The sequence below is a fragment of the Antrostomus carolinensis genome, unplaced genomic scaffold, assembly GCF_000700745.2.
Source record: "Antrostomus carolinensis isolate BGI_N321 unplaced genomic scaffold, ASM70074v2 scaffold4472, whole genome shotgun sequence".
Lineage (NCBI taxonomy): Eukaryota > Metazoa > Chordata > Aves > Caprimulgiformes > Caprimulgidae > Antrostomus > Antrostomus carolinensis.
The window spans coordinates 8,745-30,008 of NW_010297403.1; the positions used below are offsets into that span (position 1 = coordinate 8,745).

General features: G+C 41.0%; 1 protein-coding gene across 1 annotated transcript; it reads left to right on the plus strand.

The window, feature by feature from the left end:
- Positions 1 to 1,583: 1,583 nt before the first annotated feature.
- LOC104519512 (annexin A13) lies at positions 1,584 to 20,958 on the plus strand (the record flags this gene model as incomplete). Its single annotated transcript, XM_029083517.1, has 7 exons — positions 1,584 to 1,598; positions 3,260 to 3,334; positions 15,910 to 15,988; positions 18,204 to 18,298; positions 19,977 to 20,147; positions 20,763 to 20,796; positions 20,879 to 20,958. Coding segments are annotated over exons 1-7 (549 nt in total), but the record flags the coding sequence as incomplete, so codon positions are not given.
- Positions 20,959 to 21,264: the final 306 nt, after the last annotated feature.

Below are 21,264 nucleotides of genomic sequence, written 5' to 3' on the forward strand. Positions count from 1 at the left end.
ACTGCACTTCGATAACACACTGATTTTCTTTTGCTTACTGTTTAGATAATCACATAGACATTTTTGGTTTCCCCTGAACTGCTATAAATTCAAGTGTACTTGTTGTCTTCTCTTATTCTTTTCTGGGTGTCCTATTTGAGATCTAAAGCAGGACCTTGACTGGCTGCCAGGTGCCCACCAAGCTGCTCTCTCACTGTCCCTCCTCAAAAGGACAAGGGGAGAAAATAAGATGAAGAAGCTCATGGGTAGAGATAAAGACAGGGAGATTGTTCACCAGTTACTGTTATGGGCAAAATAGGCTTGACTTGGGGAAATTAATTTACTTTATTGTCAATTAAAAATAGAGCAGGATAGTGAGAAACAGAAAAAAATAAAAACACCTTCCTCCTCCCGCTTCTTCCCAGGCTCAACGTCACTCCTTCATTCCCAACTTTTCTGCCTCCTCCCCTGAGCAGTGCTGGGGGATGGGGAATGGGGATTACAGTCCATAATACTTTGTCTCTGCTGCTTCTTCCTCCTCATGTTCTTCCCTTGCTTCAGTGTGGGTCCCCCACAGGGTCACAAGTCCTGCCAGAAGTCTTCTCCATGGGCCACCATTCCTGGCAGGGGCCTCCTCCAGCACAGGCTCTCCCTGGGCTGCAGCTTCCCTCAGGGCACATCCACCTGCTCCGGCGTGGGGTCCTCCATGGGCTACAGGAGGACATCTGCTCCACCATGGATCTCCATGGGCTGCAGGGGGACAGCCTGTCTCACCATGGGCTTCACCATGGATTGCAGGGGAATCTCTGCTCCGGTGCCTGGAGCACCTCCTCCCCCTCCTTCTTCCCTGACCTTGGTGTCTGCAGGGCTATTTCTCTCACATATTTCTCATTCCTCTCTCACAGCTGCTGTGCAGTATTTTTTACCCTTAAATATGTTATCACAGAGGCACCAGCAGCATTGCTAATGGGGCTCAGCTTTGTCCAGCAGTCAGTACCTCTTGGAGTCTGCTGGCACTGGCTGTGTCCAGCATGGGGGCAACCCCTGGTGTCTTCTCACAACGGCCACCCCTGCAACACCCCAACTACCAAAACCTTGCCACATAACCCAATAAAAGCAGTGAGATTCTGTTTGAAATATTTTGTAGGAGCTGAGGTTCCTCAATGCCATATTAAATACCACTAAATCCCATAAGATCTGATATAAACTCATCAGAGGAGGCATCCTTCCTTCTAAAATATTTGGAAAGCTCATGTTGGGCAGTACCATAGCTATATGTTTTAAATAAATGTGATAATAATTAGGTAAATGAGTATGTATAAGCTCGAGACTTGTATTGTGAAATCCTGATTTTCCTTGGAGAAATCAGCCAGCTCCATGACCCAACAGGATGTGATGTTAAATAGTAGGGATAATAAAGCCACATGTAATGATGAATATGCCCCACCTTGAAATGACTAGAATTTAAATAATGTCTGAAGTTATTGATTAACCCAGGGTTGGGTAGGATTTAGCTGCTCTAGTAAAAGTTGACTATTCCATCTGAATGCTTGTTTTATTGAGGAGCAGAAGAGTTGCATCTTCCACACTTGGGCTAAGCAAAAATGGGCAGTTCACATGTAAGTAGTTAATTAATTTAGATTGTCAAGAATGCAACAATTTCCTGGTTTTATTTTTGTCCATTCATATTACATTAATACATCTACAAATGCAGATTTAACCTCAAAATCGAATTTAAGTGTGGGTAGGAAAATTTTATGTAGCTGGTAGCATTGCTTAATTGCAGTACTTGAATAATGAATTACTGTAACACACAAGTTCTGAGTGTTTTAACACTCATTGTGGCTTAGTTAAAAAGGGCAGCATTTATTTTGAGAAAGAAATTATGCATAGGATGTCACGGGAAAACTAATTTTACTTAGTTTAGCAAGTTTGTATTGGAACATTCTGAACACTAAAATAATTCCCTAAGATGTGTAAAAAACTTCCTGTCCCAAAGGCAAACACTTTCAAAATTTGGCTAAGTTTATCACTGAATAGTGGAGACAGGAGTAATCTCAAAATGTGGAGCTCACAGAAGGACCTGATTAAAATTCAGGTGTCAGGATTTATTACATCACATTACTGTATGAGTTTTGACTGAGACAATTTTAGCTAATGTGTGGGTGTTTAATAATAAATATCTAAATCTGCATAAAGATATTTAACTTCAAAATAACATGATTATCAAAAGTTTCTGTGGTAGCTGTGAATGATCTCTGCTTCTGAAAGTTAATTAGCTTGTGCTGAAGAAGTTGGGGGTTTTTAGTTCCAGTTTTAAAACTAATGAATGAAAGGCAATATTTATTCAGCAGCACATTTTTTCCTTGAATGCTGAAAACCTGCAGTTTTACAGTATGCACCAATAGAAGACAGCCTGTTGCTGATACAGGCTAATGTTACATTAGTTTCTCTAAGATTTGTATGATTTTATTACATTACTATTTTTTAAATTCAAATTCAGCAAGGCCTTGAGAGGTGCTTGAGCATCTGCTGCTTCTGGAGCAGCTCTCTAGGACATTTTCTATGCCAGACTGAGCAAGAGAGCCCGCACCACTCACACAAAGCTCCAGCTACTAAATGAAGGAGCTTTTTGTCTCCATGTGAAAGGGTGGTTAGTCCCAGATCCACACCATCCTTTTGTAGCCTGGCTGCTTGCATAAGGGGAAAGAAGTGAGCAGTTCAGCAACCTGTCTTTGTGTAGAAAAGAAGGCCAAGAAGGCTCCTGCTGTGCAGCCCCTTGTGTCCACATAAGCACACATTGGTTGGTAGGCATCTCCTGAGGGTCCTGATCCTGGAGAGCCTTTCACTGGACATTGCACTGAAAACAGTGTAGAGTAGCTGGCTAAGATCCATCTATGGCAAGTGAGATCACAGCACTGCGGGATCTCAGGCGGGTTTAACAGTTGTATGAGCTCCATGCTGGACAAGGTAGCCCAGCTGTAGGTGCAGTACAGCGGAGTTGCGGTGTAGGCTTCAATGGGAAGAGGTGTAAGCCCGTGTTGGTAGTGAATTCCATGATTCATCTGGGAATTGCATAATTCTGTGTTTGTCCCAATGAAATTACAGGTAATCTTGGAGAAATGCCTGCATCTGTATCAGAGAACCGCTTCTGGAACAGCCTGGAAATATTAAGTTCTTAACAGAGCTTTTCAGCTGCAATTTGTTCTTTCTCCTAATCTCATGTTTTGCAACCATAGGTTCACGAGTGTCTTATATATTGTGTTTTTTAAACCTCCAGAGCAAGTCTTACAGGCTCGCAGAGGATATACGGAAACCAGCCATAGGGACTACCAGTTTGTCAGCAGATGAGCCAGTAAGCACTTTTTTAATGAAGGATGAAAGGGGCATCGTGGTGTTGCCGCACATGTTGCTGTGGTTTATGGTGGCTTTGGGAGGCACTGCAGTGCGCAAAGGCAACTCCTCTTTCATGGTCAAGACTGGCACTGGAAAGCTGGGTAAAACTGGGTTGATTCATTCTGCTGAGTACTGCATATTTCCAAAATTTTATCTGCTTTGAAATGTCAGAAGTGTCATTTTTTTGAATAGCCCAAATTCTGCTGGGAGAATTATCAAATTAATCATCTGTGTCAAATTAGGTATTTTATTTGGTTAAATGGATTTAGGCTTTAAAACTTTTTTTAAAAATGTCATTATTAAATGAAGTTTTCACTGAAAGTTAAGAATTGGTCAAAGAAAAGGTTCCATTACATGGATGTTAAAGTGGAACTTTTCAGCTATATCAAAATATCTCATTTTAAAATGTAGCTTTCATCAAAATTAATATCTTCCTGAACATGTTAATTTGAACAAAAGTAACAAAATTTGCTGAAAACAATGCCTTCAACAAAAAACTTCCAACCAGCTCTAAAGTGTATCTTTCTCTCAGAAACTGAGCTTTCGATTAAGAGCTGCACCCGATGCAACATTACAGCTCCAAATCTGCATACTTCCACATGCTTTTTGCTCTCTGAACTCCAGTCCCTTTTTCTACAATCAAAGTTTTTGACTGGACATCCTTAGAGATTTTAAGTCTCTATTTTCTCTGTTTGCAGTCTTGCATCAAGCTTATCTGTACTTCTGCTGTCTTCAAAATTACCACAAATAGAATCAATCTGCCTGAAAATCTGGGTAGCTGCTCTGCTGTAAGCAAGGTGCTTGGGGAACATTTTGGCAATAGTAGAAATGGTTTTGATGATATGATGGTTTGAAAAGTTTGATGGAGTTTGACTTCTGTGAAATTGGGTAATTGTTTTTTAACCTTCTGTCTCTCAAGAATCCAAGAAGACTCCATGCATTACTCTGTTGTTCTGTGTGATGTTTGTGAATTGAATTAATCTAGCGGGTGGGCGAGTTCCTTGTGTTTCATTTAAACCACTTTTTGAGATTCTCCAGAACACTCTTTGAGTTTCATCTTCTCATTGTAAAGCAGCCCAAACCTTCTGCCAGGGAGGACTCTGTAATGTAAGAAGGAGGTGGCCAGTTGTCATGGACCAGATGATTTGAGAATTTATAGGTAAAAAAGTATAACGTGGAGAATATATGTGCCTAAGGAGTCTTCTTGGGGATAAGCTCACAAACATCACAAGGGCCTCTGTGTTGCCTATGGATATTTCTATCCTCGTAGAATGTTTCCTTAGTACAACTTACCACAGCGTGATTTTATTATCTCATCAAAAATCTCAACAATTGCTATTTGTTGCTTCCCCTGGCAGACGAGTATTCACTGACAGTTGATTCTTGTTCAGTCCTGGCCATAAGCCCACAGTCAGCAGAAGACAGAAATACCTTCTTGTTCAGCCACCCAGCTCTGGGGAAGAGCTGTGGCAAATCCTTTTCGTTTCCATGGTCCCTTTTATCCAGGATATTTGCTGTTCCTTTTAGGTCTGAGGCTGTCCTGTGAGTGCAGCTGTGGTAGGTCTTAACAAGTATCTACCCATTAAAAGTTTATGATACATTTATGAAAAAAAAAAAAAAAAAGGAACCCATCTGAAGTATCAAAGAGTCATTACATTTATGTTTTACATAATTAATGTAAACAGATCAAACAATTATGTTTTATAAAAACATAAAAAATTCCAATGTATCTGGACTCTAACGTTCTTCTTTGTATACAACATTTTTAGTATATTCTACCAAGTTCTGTTGTTACTATCCAGAAAATTTACTTTGCCTTTATTGTTAACTATAACTACTGACTGAATCAATGGACTGATTACTGCTGCTCTAGGTGACTCAGCTGACCTGGGAGTATCTTGAGACCTCCTCCACCCTGTGAGGTAAAAAGGAGTTGGACGCAGAAACCTCCAAATTCAATAGACACAGTTGGTTTGTTGGGCACTAAACATGCAACGTCTGTATAGTAACAACCTTTCTATGTGTCTATGAATATGCAGATGGTGTTTAGATAATGCATCCTGCAGAGGAATGTTTTAAAAACAATGAAGGGACCAAGGGGAGAAGCATGTAATCTTGGGGCTTCCTGGTGGGGTGCAACATCCTTCAGGTTCTTCTCCTTTTAAATGATTGAGCTTTAAAATATATGAAAGAGTCAGCATGATGTTCCCAAAGATTGTGTCCATGTATTTCAGCCCTTTGTAGGTATACTCATGTTAGCTTTTTTGCTGGCATACACAAGATAACAGAATAACAGAATTTTTCCAGACTTGGAATTCTAGATTTGTCCCAGGTGAATAAAGCCATTTCTTTGGGTTTTTTTTTATTTGGTTTGGTTTGTTTTTTTGTGGCTTCTGTTTGCAAGATAAGTATTAAAAGGAAGTGATGTGAGGCGTGATTCATGCCTAAACACCAGCATGGTGTCTCTGGAGATTTCTAGCATCCTTTCCTGCCTTGGCTTCTGCTGACACACCAGGGCAGTCAGGTCCCAGTGAGCCCTGTGGCACCTCTGCCAGCCCCACGCAGGTGCCGGGTGCTGTGGCACATCTCAAAAGTGTCTGTATTTAAGAAGATTAATTGAGCCTTCTAGAAATAAAAGCTGCAGTTTTCCAACTTTGGCATTCCCACTGCATGGTACCCTACTAGCTGACTGATTTTAAATGTAATCTATTTTAAGAAGTTCCACCAGCCACAAGAGGGTTTGGGAACATTAAATCCAGAGTAAAATTCAGCCATGAGACCAACCCCTACAAACATTTTTTCTCTTCATTGTGGACTTCTCTATTGTGGTGTTGAGCATTAATAAATTGAGTGGATAAAAAATTAGCCATAAGCTATTATGAGATTATATATTAACAGATATTTAGAAACAAGAGGAACGTCGTAGGAGAGAGATGTTTTTAATTTTGCAGTTTAAATAACTGTCAGAGCAATTAGCTTCACTGTTGCCACTTGTTTGTAATAGGAAAAAGTAAATGCAACTAATTCTATTAGGATCTTGTTGTCAGTGTAGTTTTAGTCTCAGATGTAGAAAATAAGGTTGTTTGCACCTCTCAGTTTGGAAAGAGTCACTGAGTCATCATAAAGGCTGTTGAGTAATGAAGTCTAATCTACATTGCTTACATATATTGTGTTAACCAGCATAGAATTCATATAGAAATGGTTTCATTCCTGATAGCAACAAACTGTCAGCAACAAGCTAACCTGACAGTGCATGTTGCTGTCGTGCAGCTGTTAGACCTAAAACAGCCGTAAGGATTTGGGAGAGTGGCAGGCTGCCTGGCAGATGGCGGATGGCATTCGGAGATGCTGAGACCATTCTCTGAGCAGTCGAGGAGGCAGATGGCAATTTTCCAGTTACATATTGTGGTTGACTGAGAAAATTATGCAAACAAACAAAAATAAAAGGTACGTTTTAGAAAACAGCAGAGGAAGAAACCTTGCGGTCAAAAGGACACATGTAGTGCTTAAGGTACCGCTTGCCAGTTGACATACGTCAAAGAGGTGTTTATCAACCCCGCCTTTTTATTACCACAGCACAAACCCTGGTGCTTGCTGGTACTGCCCCACTGCCAACATACTGCAGCTCTTCACTTCTCTTTGGTTTTAAGTGTTAGCACCCACCTACTCTGACCTGTGTGCTAAAAGCCTTTACATTTGAGTGTTTGAGGCTGCACCTCAAGTACTGTGTTCAGTTTTGGGCCCCTCACTGCAAGGACATGAAGGTGCTGGAACACGTCCAAAGGAGGGCAGTGAAGCTGGTGAAGGGTCTGGAGCACAAGTCGTATGAGGAGCAGCTGAGGGAACTGGGGTTGTTTTGTCTGGAGAAAAAAAGGCTCGGGGAGACCTTATCACTGTCTACAATCTCTTTCAGGTGAAAGGAGGTTGTAGTGAAATGGGTCTCTGTCTCTTCTCCCAAGTAACAAGTGACAGGACAAGAGGAGACAGCCTCAAATTGTGCCAGGAGAGATTTAGATTGGATATTAGGAAAAATTTCTTCACTGAAAAGATTGTCCAGGATTGGAACAGGCTGCCCAGGGAAATGGTGGAGTCACTATCCCTGGAGGTATTTAGAAGGCGCGTAGATGTGGTGCTTAGGGACATGGTTTAGTGGTGGACTTGGCAGTGTTAGGTTTATGGCTGGACTTGATGATCTTAAAGGTCTTTTTGAACAAAAACAATTTTATGATTCTGTCATTTCTTATAAATCCCTACCTGATTAATTGAGACCGATTATTTGAATTTCACTGAAGAAGAGCTTGACAAAGAATATATTATTTTGATGCAAGGGAGATAGGAGATGGTGAACTCACCATCTGCTAATGACTAGATGTTCTCACCCATGAACAGCCTTTTCCAGCTAGATGAGGCCTGACTTTGCCTACCAGTAATTGCTCTTTGTTTCTTTTGCTTCTCCACTGTATTAAAGAGCTCTAATATTTGGAAGTTTTCCTCATGGAAGTACCTATACACAGAAATGAAATGGGCTTTATCTGCTTTTCTGCCTGTTCTGATTGATGGTCTGGAGCTTTCTGAGCAAGTCATCCTTTTATCCCACAGGAACATTTGCAGCCCCATGCCAGACTGGCTGAGACAGCTGGGAGCAGGGCTGTGCCAGCATCCTGGGACCTCACTGCCACAGAAAGCAGCCACAGGTCACCGGGCCCCATTGCCAGCCCCAGAGCCCTCCTACATCCCACAGCAAAGCTGGAGGCTCCTGGTGGAGGGGCGATCCTCTGCCTGCCGCCTCCGAGAGCTCTCCCGCCCGCAGCTCTGAGGTGTGCAATACGTGTCTCCGGGCTCTTTGCCGTGGGTGAGGGAGGTGTGTCACTCAGGCAGGTTGGATACTACCGCTGAAATGGCTTTTCCTGCTCTCTGTTGATGTGCATTCCAGTCTCAACTGCATTTTTAAGTGACACAAGCAGGCAGATAAGTTTCCTATTAGGAATGCATAGGTTTAAAATGAGGTGACAATATTATAAAAGAATAATATACCTTATATATGGTGGGAGGCCGTGACTATTCTTGTTATGCTCATACCTTCTTCTATGATCCAAAAATTGATCCAGTTTAAAGGAGCCTAAGGTAGTATTAAATATTGAAAAAAATATTTATGACTGGAAATGTTTGTTCTAGTAAATCAGACTATTGATAAATTTAAAATGTAGCATCATGTTTTCAGTCTGTCTTTGGAAGTAGATCAGAATCAAAATACAGCAGCCTACTCCCATGCTTGTTCTTGTGTTTTATTCTTAACACATGGAAATGCTTGAAAATGAGTAATGAGACTTGGGCTGTTTGACACTAAGACTGTCCCTTTGGGTGGGAGTTCAGAGTTTGTTCTGCTAACAGGATGTTATCCTGATGTGTAATATACCAGAAGACTAAAACCACAAGACCTAAGACAACATACCCTTTTTTTTCTTCCTATCCAGTACTGTTAGTCTAGTTAACCTTGGATTCCAGTTGCATTATAGCTCATTAAAGGCTTCTGCCAGGATAAATAATTAATCTTGAGTATAAGTGTGTTGATAAAAAATTAATCATGTAGGTGCTGATTTGCCAAAAGCTGTCTTCCATGATGATAGTATCTTAGATACAATTTAACTAATGAGATGAACACCCCAGTCCTGTCGTTTATTATGCTGACAAGTTCAGTAGATGATTTGGGACATTTTTGGTAGACAGAGAAAATAAATTTTCCTCTCCATACCAGAGAGAAATACTGAAAATCATAGAATTTGAAGTCACTTTGAGATGTTAACTCACTTATCCATTGCCTACAGCAAGATCAACTCTGCCCAAACCAGTCCTGACAGCTCTAGCAGTGCTGAACTGGAGGAGAACTGGATCATTAGTTGGAGATGAGGCTCCCTGAAGGTCTTTGAACTGGTTGCTCACTGTGCACAGTGAGAACTGAGAAATCTCAACAGCTTCCATAGTTTCGTATCTGTGATGGGTTTTCAATTGTTTTTGCTCGTCTGCTTGTTTTTCTGACACTCCTGTGCTCACCTTTGGGTCATTATAGATTGTTTGAGGCTTAGTTTCCTAAAGAAACAGAATGCATGGTACACTGCAGTAGGTATATATCTGTTACCCTAGTTAAAAATATTTGAAACCACTGGACATTTTTTAGATTAATTTACCAGCAGAGTGTTAGTCTCAAAATTATTATGTGCCTATTACATTTCTTGAAAATCTTGACGAGAGAGACTGTATTAGAAATCCCCTGAACAAAAGACAGAGGCATGAGCTCAACCCTTATATGACACCAGAGAATCCACACAGTGATGGGCCATTAAGCCTGTGCCCATCACAGAAATTGCTTCAGCTGCAGTAGGCAGTAGAGGCACCAAAATCAGCCAGACAGGAGATGTAAATCTGTGGGAAACCAGGCAGCAAGTTTTCTGGTGTTCACATGCTGGGTAGAAAGGAAAGCTCACATTGTTGCCCAAGGGACTGGTGTATATCACTCTTTTTAAATCCTCAGTTTTCTCCAATGCATTTTTGTGAACATAATTAAATATATGTGATAAATAAGAAAAGTGGTGAAATAGCGGTGGCATTATTCTGTTGCCCACCTCCAGTAACCATTGGTGATGTCTTCAGGTATGTGAGACATCCACACTGGGTTGACAGATGCGGGTCCCACAGAAGACCACACATTTCTGACAGGCAGCAGGCAGCTTACCCTTGGACATCTCTAATGGCACCACATACCTATGTTTAGACAACTCAATACTGCCCTAAAATTTATTCCAGACCTCACTCATGTGCAGGAGTCAATGCTACAAAGAGCATGGCTGGGTCAGTCTGCCCTTTCTATGTGCTGCCATTTTGAGATTTACTTTTTATTTCTGTTAAACCAAAGAAAAACTAAAACAGCAACCAAAGAGAAGCTTGAAATTAGACATCCACTAAATAAATCACACAAAATGGGCCTGGAAAAAGTGAAGACTGGGGTAGGCACTCAACAACCCTGGATCAATCCAGCCCTTTTTAGAGCTCTGCACAGAGGTATCGGACCTGCATCTTGACTGCTCTGGTCAGCAGCCACATTCCCACTGGCTCTTCCTAGCAATTTCCTTGTAAGGATCAGCATCTGCATTTATCCATCGCTCTGTGTTGGAGCTGCAGTGGGTGAGCACTGTCAGCAGCATCCCAAGCCACTGCCCTTTCTGTTTTTTGATATTACTCCTCCATCAGCCCCTGTTCCCAAGCATGACTGTGGCATCTGCTTAAGATGATGGAAATGGAAAAATAGTTGTCATTGATCAGCTGTTAACAGCTACTTTTTTTGTTGTTCTTTTGCAATATAAGAAGCTACCTAGCATGCTTACAGTAGTGTTTCTTCTGTTCTTGTCTGCTGACAGATGAGCACTTTGTATCTACTGCAAGCTTAATTGTCTTTACGTCAAGGAAGAGATTAGATTTTGTCTTCAGAAATGTCTGCAGTGTATTGCAACATCCCACCAATTCTAACTACTGATGCCTTGAATCCACCAGAGTTCTTTTTCTGCCCTCCCATGTCTCTCTTAGTTTTGCTGACCTTTTTGTTAAACTGTTTATTTCTGCACCAAAAGGGCTCCACATGCTGAAATATCAAAGAGCACTCTCCAAATGCTTCCCTAAGCATTGCAGACCGTCTTCAACTATAAACTCATCTTACACCTCCTTAAAGTCAAATGTAATTTACAGTAGGAAAAACTACTTGATGTGCTTTACAACAAGATAGAAGTGTTACGTTTTAGATCAGTTATCTATCCAGTTTAATATAAATAAATCTGTGGCAATTCTACCCAAAGCTGCAAGGGAAAATGATTGTTGTCTAAAAATATGCTTGAGTGAGGCAAAAATTGTTTAAGCTAAGGAACACTGTTGGCAGAAAAAAAAACAAGTAGAGACAGGCCATGAATACAGAGAAGCTGGAAGGGAAAAGAGAGTTTCTTACTACCAGAACCGTGATTACACTAATTAATACAGAAGTATTGGAGATAAATGTAGAAGAAAATGAAGTAGCAGAATAGATAGAACTGGACCAATTTATGAGAGTAAATTCCCCTACATCCTATGTCCAGCTGCAAAATTTGTATGCAGTCTGTCCACCTGATATTTATGCTATCACCAAAATTGCTGTAACACTTGTAAGCCATTACCTACTGAAATCTAATCTAAGATCCTAACACTAAAACAAGAACTATATTAAAGTGACTCTGCCCATATTTTTTTAAGGAACACCTACGAGTTACAAAAGATATTAAACATCAATTTCTTTTGCTATTTATCCCTTGCAGGAAAATCCACCTGTCAAAATCCTCAGGGTAAGAAGCAGTACAGTTCTGAAACAGGTCTCCCTCTTCTTTGTGGGAAAGTTGCATCAGTGGGCAAGATCAGGGCTGGAACCCAGGAGGTAGTGAATTTTAACCAGGGCTTTCCAGATGACTCAGGAGTTGGCCTTGACAGTCATCTGCCCAGAGTATCAGATTTCCTTTCTATAAAGCTGATGCTAGTATTATACACAGTACCGTAAGAACGCTATCTCCCAGGCCCATCATTTAATGTTTTACAGTGATTTATTTGAAGATGGTGGCTTTAGCAGAGCTGACTCAATAGATTCCTCTGGTGCTTTAAAACAAACATGTCCTGAATATCATTAAGAAACAGTCCTTCCTTCCCTTCTGCATGATTTTTCCTTCAAAAAGAAATACATTTCTTTATGTCTTTATGAATCCTCATAAATCCACAATGTTATTTCAGTTGCTGGTGCTACCATTTTCCTACCTGTTGCAGCTGTGCTATGCACAAACACAACAGCTACAATGACAAGTTGCACCTAGGAGTTAGGGACTCATTAAAGCCTGAGCATAACTGAGCAGCCATCAAGGCATAAGAAAGCAAAACACCCTCCCAAAGTCCTGTAACTACATTACCAGAGAACCAGATGCATCTGTGATAGGGTTGGGGCAGCAGGAGCTGCGGAGGTAGCAGCGTTGGTATGACAAGGGCAATACTCACAGCCCAGCACTGCTGGTGGGTAGGGCAGAGCAAAGTACAAACCAGCTCCTTGTCTTTCGGCATTTGTGTAGGTGTTTCTGTCCAGGCTGAATGAATTAAAAGTGAGAATGAATGCCAGACAAAGCCTTCTTCCTCTCACTTCTCACCAGTGCATCTTCTGTCCCAGGTCAGGAGGAAGTGAATGTGGAGCAACAGTTCTCAACTCATATTGCTGGAGTGAATGTGGGGGTCTCTAAATTAGAGTAGCACTTGGATACTACAAAGTCATCAAGTCTATGCATTTGATATGTTAGCACTTTTCTTTGTCTTTTTGTGCTCCAGAATTGTCCCTTTTTTGCTGATTTTTCAGCTACTTCAACAACTCTTCGTAACTCTAGAATAACTCCAGTACTGACTGCCTGGCACAAACAGTAGGATAATGATAGCTTAATGTCACCATCATTTACTCTGTCCAGATACTGTATGTACCCTGTTCCTACAAACAGCTGCTTTCCACATGTTGCAGTGGAAATCAGGGATAGTCTCTCCAGCTTACAATGTCTATTGGGATTGCTCCAGGGTGCATGATACAGAAACAATAAGTAATTAGGAGCACATTACCCAACATAGTGGTAACTCTTGACAATACTAACAGTCATATGTTAAATTACAGGCTGAAGTGTTGAAAACACTTTGCATTTTAACGTGGTATGATGAAGAGGGGAAAACCGTGCTGGCACCACACACTGCTGTCTGTGGGGCATGCTCAATTGAACAGGCAGCAGAGCATCCTCCTGATGTCTGGAGCACAAGTCTTATGAGGAGCGGCTGAGGGAACAGAAGTTGTTTAGTCTGGAGAAAATGAGGCTGAAGGGAGACCTTATCACTCTCTGCAACTACTTGAAAGGAGTGTCTAGAGAGGTGGGTCTTGGTCTCTTCTCCCAAGTAACAAGCAATAGGATGAGACGAAATGGCCTCAAGTTGCACCAGGGGAGATTTAGATTGGATATTAGGAAAAATGTCTTCATTAAAGTTTTGTCAAGCATTGGAACAGGCTGCCCAGGGAAGTGGTGGAGTCACCATGCCTGGAGGTATTTAAAAGTCATGTAGATGTGGTGCGTAGGGACATGGTTTAGTGGTGGACTTGGCAGTGTTAGGATTACGGCTGGACTCAGTGATCTTAAAGGTCTTTTCCAACCAAAACAGTTCTATGATTCTATGAATGCTATGCCACAGCGCTCATTGAATCTGTCACATGTTGGCACTGTGTGCCAACACAGTGCTTGTACAACTCTCCAACAAAGAGGTCCACTGTGCATGCAGGATTTGCACCCTGGGCCTGTATATCCAGAATAAACTTTTCCTGCATTGTGGATCCCATTGTTCTGTTCCCAAAAATTCATCACCCACTGAGTCTGGTTAACTGTCACTGGTATTACAGAGAACAAAGGTGAATTTTATTCTCACAAGAATGAAAATGAGGGTGTAGCAATCAGAAAGGAAGAAATTAGAACTGCTTAATTTTCAAGCATGTTGTGCAAAAAGATGTCTTTTGTACATGATTCCATCAAAGGAGAGGCACGTACACCCTATCATAATAGAAAAATGTGAATGCAATTCATTTTGGATACAGACAGCGATCAATGCATCTGTTTTCTAATTCTGTGCTTTTCCTTTTGACAAAATTCCTGAGAAATCTGAAGACAGTTAAAATCTTCCATTAGAAAATATTAGTTACTTATCTGCATCTCCTTCCATCTTATTTGAAGGTTTAAAGAAGCACGTGTGTGTCAGAGCATACAGTAAGATACAGCTTTACAAGCAACATTTGTGATAATGATGTGGCAATGAAAGTGTTACCTTGTGCTGTAGAGACTGAGAGAAGTTACTGCATTGTCATTGTACCTTACTCATTGCTATTGTTGTAAAAATATTTCTCTCTTTCATTGAGATGGCTGCACTACTGCAGTTACCATTAGCAGTAAGTTGTGTCCTAGCTGCCTGCGTGATTTATTTAGTAGATGTCTAAGCCAGTCCCTTAGACAGTATTTAGTCTATCACAAAGGTACATTGGTAAAGCAGTGTAGGGACTGGGTTTGGGTTTTCTCCTTGAGAAAAGGCCCTTTGTCTTTTGACAGAGGACTCCTTTATCCAGAGCTGTAGCTCTTTTACCAGAGGTAGTAGATCACAGTGTGAAACTTTTGAAGAATACCAACAAACAGACTTCCAGGCTGTATCTGTACTTGTAAATAAAACAGGTCATTCTCTGGACAGATAGGTAACGTAGCAGAGAATGGCTCAGAGCCATATGGCTAAATTTTCTTTATCCCACAAGCAGAATAATCTTGTGCCTCATGTATTTCAGGAATCATCCCTGCCCTGTGCTATCCCCAAAGACAAGGAGGCCCATCAGCCAGTTAGCCTCTTTTGCTCTTCAGCTGGATGGTGGCATTTCCAGAAGGGCTTAAAAGCAGACTGCCATACCCTGGGGTGTCATAACCCTTAATTAACAGTGGTGGTTCCAGTGCCTGGCGGACCTGCAAAGCAATTAGTGTGATCCACATGTTGCTATTTGAATGGAAATACCAAATCACTTGAAGTGCACACTTAGAGCCCTGAGTATGTGGTATGCATATAATTCTACTTAATTTAGGAGCCTAGGACCTATTTTCTAGTATTCTTTTAGAGTCTGTGTGTTTAAAAGATCCAATTCATGATATTACAAGGGTTGAAAATGATGCTGATCTCCTGTTCTCAGTTACTTCTACCCTTGTCTGAGAAACAGCAGAATAGAGAGTGTACCAGCATTTCAGCCCTTGTGATTCACAGCTTGTCAGATTAGTAGAAACAGGCATGGTTTTCTGCTTACATGGATATGTCAGGCTGTAAACTGCTGCTGCGGCTGTGGACTTTGAGTTATTATCCTCAATAGATTTAGCTCAAGGTAACCACGTGTACTATTTTGCCAAAATAAAAAAAAAAATGAAACATCAGCTTTATCACTTTATATATCTCCAGTTATTTTGTTTGCATTAATGTATCAATGCAAGAAAAGTTTACAGGACCTATTTTTGTTCAGCTGATTGAGATTGCAAGATCCTAGTACTTAAAAATGTACTGCAGAGACAGAGCATTTTTCTGTACACATCTGATAAGGCATTTATATTGGCCTATTGTTAAAGTGGTATAAACAAATAATACTTAATCTGTCATGAAGATGCCTGGTATGAAGTCGTTATATTTAAATTATCTGAATAAGCCTGAACTGGCAGAACAAGGTTATATAGGATCTGCACCATGTGTCATGTGGTGACAGCTCTTTGTGGAACTGTTCTAGGAGCCATAATGATAGATGCAGTATTTCAGCAAAGCCCAGCATGAACTTCACTGTTTAGATGGTATGAACAAAGATCAAGCAAGAACCTGGCCCAAACCACTGTCATTCAGAGAGATTAATGCAAAATTGTTCCCCATGTGTCTGTTGTGTCTCTGTTTTCCTAGTCAACCAATAAACGCCATCATCATGGTTTTGATGCAGACCGAGATGCCAAGAAAATACACAGCGCCTGCAAAGGAGCGGGTAAGAAAGCTCTTGGTTTTTATACAAAGGGCAATTCAAGATTATAAAAGGTATCTACATGAACTTAGGGCAAAACAACTGTTTCAACCAGTTTCAGGGAATCTCTATGCTTTCTGTCACTTACTGACTCAAAGGATGTGCACACCCATGAAGTTTAATATGACTATGATAAAAGGGAAGGGAAGCCAGTTTGTTGCTCAAAGACTGGCAAGATCTAGTTTGATAATTGCTTGGCTCCAAGGGATTGAATAAACATGATATTTGCTTCCTGCGATAGGAACATCAAGCTGTCAAGTCTGATACGACAATCATGGGGTACAGCTAGTCAGGTCAGATTAAGGTCCTTTCCCAGGCCTTACAAGGACCAATCAAAAACATCACCACCTCCATATGCTCATCAGAGCCTACAGCAGCTCCGTCAGCTGAAAGGCATATGCAATGCTCTTCAATCTGCATCAGTGATTTTTAGCCAGAAATACTTGCTCCCACCATCTTCTTGGGCAGTTTTAGGTAAGCTGTCTGATAAGAATGAGGAATGCACAGTGTTCATGGGATCTTCAGGTCTGTGGAGGTGACAATGACCAGCAGAGGAAGAACAGACAGGCAGCACATGAGAGCAATGAGTTATTAATTCACTCCAGGCATTTGCACAGTAAACATGTATTAAGCATTTCTTGCTGGCGTAGCACTGACATTCAGTGCTGAATTTTAGGAACTGTTCTTGTCCTATCAACTGAGCTCCCTCAAGACAGTTCCCCAGAGGACTCTCCTACTGAGAGTTTAACCCCACATTCTCAGATAGAAATGCTTTTCCTTCTACAGTTGGACCATACCTTCTGCCTTGGTTCTAAGCAGGAAGAACTGGACAAGATGCCCTAAACTTGTCCTGTATGTACCTGGTGGTGATACGCAGGGATGAAAATACATCAGCTGCTGCTGAATGCCAATATCATTTCTATTTTTATGCTTTGTCCTGGTAGCTCCTTGGAAACTCTTGTTGGTCTCTGCTCCTGAGTGCCTGTGATGAGACACAGCACAAAGCCCAGTAGCTGGATGCAACAAAAGCACAAGGAGAGCATGGGCAGTGTCCACCAGCATGAGATGCATGCATCAGCAGACCAGGCATACACCTTGATGCCTTTGATCTGCCATCTAAACCCTTTATATGCTATGGGCATTTTGACAGTGCCCATCACATGCAGGGTCATAGGTCTCTCCTGATACGCATTCTCCATTTCAATACTTGTCTTGAAGAAATAATGCCTGAGGCAAGCTGCTGGCCCTCACATGGAAGTACATCAGGACATGTGTATTAATGCAATAGCTACTCTATTGTGTCTTTTGGGTATCCAAGTAGCACTGCTGCAGTCCTGTTCCATTAACCACAAACATAACAAATGCCTTCCAGCAGCTTTGTTTAGTGCAAACATCTGTTTATACAGCTGAGGGCAAGAAAAGTACAAGAACAAGGTCATTGCCTTCAGTAAGCTGCTTCCATCCATTGCACAAGTTACAGCTCAAAGCTGCCCAGGGATTTTCTGCTGGAGGGATGTTGCATGTCCAGTTCCTCGGGGGTTCCCAGGAGATGCAGCTGCTGTGGTGCCTATCACTGGGGCACCCCGTGCTCCCACTTCACTCTAGCAGCATCAGCAGAGACTCAAACCATGAAGGCTGGTTCCTGCTCCTCTTCCTGACTCCATTTAGTGCAAAGCACGACCCGTTTTGTACAGGCTGTCCATTCAGGCTGTGAGTTAATGACCCATTCAGACACATCCTCAGCCACCTCGGCCTCTCGCCCCACGCCGTTTGTTCTGTTGTGCTGGCACAACCGTTCCCACTCTTAAGGAACTGGGTCTAGTGGCTGATCCCTTGGGACTACTCAGATAAGCACTGCCACCAAAAATGTGTCTGTCAGCCTATGGGCACTGCCATAACCCTGATTTTAAGAGCAGTATCTGACCTTCACATACAGAAGACTCAATTTTCCCTGATAAAATATGAGCAGCACAAGATGGTGAATGTTTCTTTTATGGTCTGATCATTGTAGCGGCTACAGTTAAATATGTCTTCAAAAGAATCTTAGATGCTACAAATCCTAAAGTTGGTACCAGTGGGGATACGTCTATAGCAACGGTTTTCTCTTTAGAGACAGTATTTTCTTTCCTCGGCATTAGGTTCCTGATTAAATAATTCCTGTGCACAACTTCTTTTTCAGGAACTGATGAAAAGAAAATTATCGAAGTCTTGTCAAGTCGAACATCACAGCAGAGGCAACAAATAAAACAGAAGTACAAGGCTCTGTATAACAAGGTATTTCAAAATAAATGACCTCTCTGTTTCAAACCACATCCTGCTAGAAATACAGCCTGTAGGCTTCTGCTTTTGAACATATCAAGGGCACAGTGGATTTAAGGAGGACACCAGTTAGATTCTGATTCAGCAGTTTATTTTATCTCCTAAAATACAAATTATATTCCTATTCTTAGGCCTTAGAGTCTTTTTGAAATCAGCCTTAAGCAGATCAGAGCACTTTAATCAAAGTTGGGAGACCTAGAAAATAATTAATAACAGAAATAAAAAATATTTCAGCTTGTGTTCATCTTCAACATATTAAAAAAAATGTAAAAGGTAAATTTTAAGTCATAATCCCTCTTAGACCAGATGCAAATTCAGAAGAACTATTTGATCTTATATTGTTATATTTTGATGAGTTTAATGGATGTAGTATTGATTTCTTCCCATGATGAAGCGGATTACACATTGCAAAGCTGAACATCTCTTTGGGCACTTGATTTCTGGAGAAGGAAACATAGACTGCCCTGATAATTTTGCATGTAAGATAAATAAAGCTTCCAATATATTATTTAGGTAAGCAGCTGGATCCTGCAGAGCTTATTATTAAATTAGTATGTTCTTAATATCTGCTTACTCATTAGTGATTAATCAGTGTTAATAAGGCAGATGGCACTGAAACTGAAAGCCTTCTACATATAAACCTTCAAGCATGACCAGGATTTTGGTTGCATAAATACTATAGATTTAGCTCTATAATGAGGATTAATAAAAGCAGGCATTAGAAATGAGGAAATGCCACGAGACATCCTGGTTACATCAGCATGTAGCAACCTTTCTCACTTGCCTGGGCAGCCTGAATCTCTTGGGAAGGAGCCACAAGTTGTACCAGTTCGATCTCCTGCTGCTCAAGAAAGCAAGGTTCATGGTGCACATGTTGAAACTGCTCCAACACCCATGTCAGACATTGACTTCCATAGACTGAGTGTTGACTTGAGATTGTGTAAGAGGATATTTAAGAATAATAGATTCAGAGCTCTTTTGTTGTTCTGAACTTGTCAAGTACTTCCTGTACTACAGGAAATGTTAACTGCAGATAGGGATTGAAGTAAATCATCAGTAGGAGTCCTTCTCAGAGTACATATATGAGCTAGTTCTTCTCCAGGCTCTTACTAAATTTTGAATTAAGTAAATCATATCACAGAAAGTTGATTTTTTTTGGGGGGGGTGGAAAAAATGCTGATTGCTTGGCACCAAAGCACTTTGTAGGAATTTGTCTCTTTTTCACATAAGTCAATTTTAAACAAAACTGGAAGAGAAGTTTGGTAAGTTTGATCCCCTCTGTTGCACCTCTTTCAAAGCAGGAAGCTTCTGTGTTGTGTTTCAGAGTAAAGTCTCCTGATAAGCTTTTAAAAACACTAGTTTGCATTTATTTAAACAAGTAAGAGTCAGAACTGGACTGATATTTGCTGGTATTTGAAGATGGGACAATCATTTCATAAAATATGAAAAACTTCTATGGAATTTATTTTGCAAATAAAAAGTCCATGTATTTAAAGGCTTTTTAGTGTGTGGTTTTTTTTCCCTTTTAGGTACAGACGCTGATTTGAAATGATGACATTCCCCCCAAACAAATCTTAAAAAACCTCTCATCCCAGCTCAGCTTTTGCACTAACCCTTCCAACTGTCCCTGCAGGATTTGGAAGAGGACCTGAAGGGAGATCTGAGTGGGAATTTTGAAAAGGCCGTACTGGCTCTGCTGGACCTGCCTTGCGAGTATGAGGCCCGAGAGCTTCAGAAGGCGATGAAGGGCGCTGGGACAGATGAGTCGGTGCTGATCGAGATTCTCTGCACACAAAACAATAAGGTTGGGAGACAATGCATGACCCTTAGGTAACAGGGCAAAGAGTTTGCCAAGAGCATCCCCCGGGAGGAGGAGGAGGTATCAGACCAGCTTCCGTGCTGAAATACCTTTTGTCAGTAATTGCAGTTATAAAGTTGACATATCAGAGCTGAAACTCTTGCAGGAGTTGAGAGCAATATAATTCAAATTCCTTCCTTGGTCCTACTCATACCGCCCATGTGTGGCACAGAGGCAACACTGATGTCAGAGAAACCCCGGGGTGCCTGTTAAAGGCAGCTTTGGCACTGCTCTGACCATTCAGAGGTGGTTCCCACCAGGTACAGGGACACCATCCTCTTCAAAAAGCCCTTTAGCTTACACTTAAATGCAAGTGAAACCTCAAAATGCTGTTCTGAACTGGGCTGGGTTTGAGTTGTGTCTGCGCCACAGTGAGTCCCAAGCATAAGCAGGGAGTGGGAATTCGTCTTCTCCTGCCTCCATACCTGCCACACCACAAGCAACATGGGCATGGTACTCACTTGCTAGGGCTTTGTTTGCTTATTTTTTTATTTATTTACAAATCATTTTCCCTTAATATTTATTAATTTACTTATTTGTTTATTTGGTTTATTTGCCTAGGAAATTGTAAACATAAAGGAGGCATACAAACGGCGTAAGTAGTAGTATCTTTCAAACACCTTCATTTAAAGCCTTTATCACTGGGTCAACCCTCACAGATTTTTTTTTCTCTACAGTCTTTGATAGAGATCTGGAGTCTGATGTTAAAAGTGACACAAGTGGCTCCCTACGGAAGATATTAGTCACTGTGCTAGAGGTAAGGCTGGGGGCTTTCCTCTTATGCATCAGCCTGATGATAGAGATATTTCATTTTCTCTGTCCTATGTAACCTGGGTAATCATAATAAGTATTAGCTGGTATTCATAATAATGTAATTATGATGTATAATGTAATAACGAGGTAATTATAATAAGCAAAAAGCATTCCTCAGGATAAAAGCCTTCTATATTTATATCTTTTTAATATGACTAAAGGGGTTATATGAAATCAGAAGTAATTTTATAAATACCGATACTTTGAAGAAAACAGCATTGGTTTATTATTATAATAATTCTATTTAATA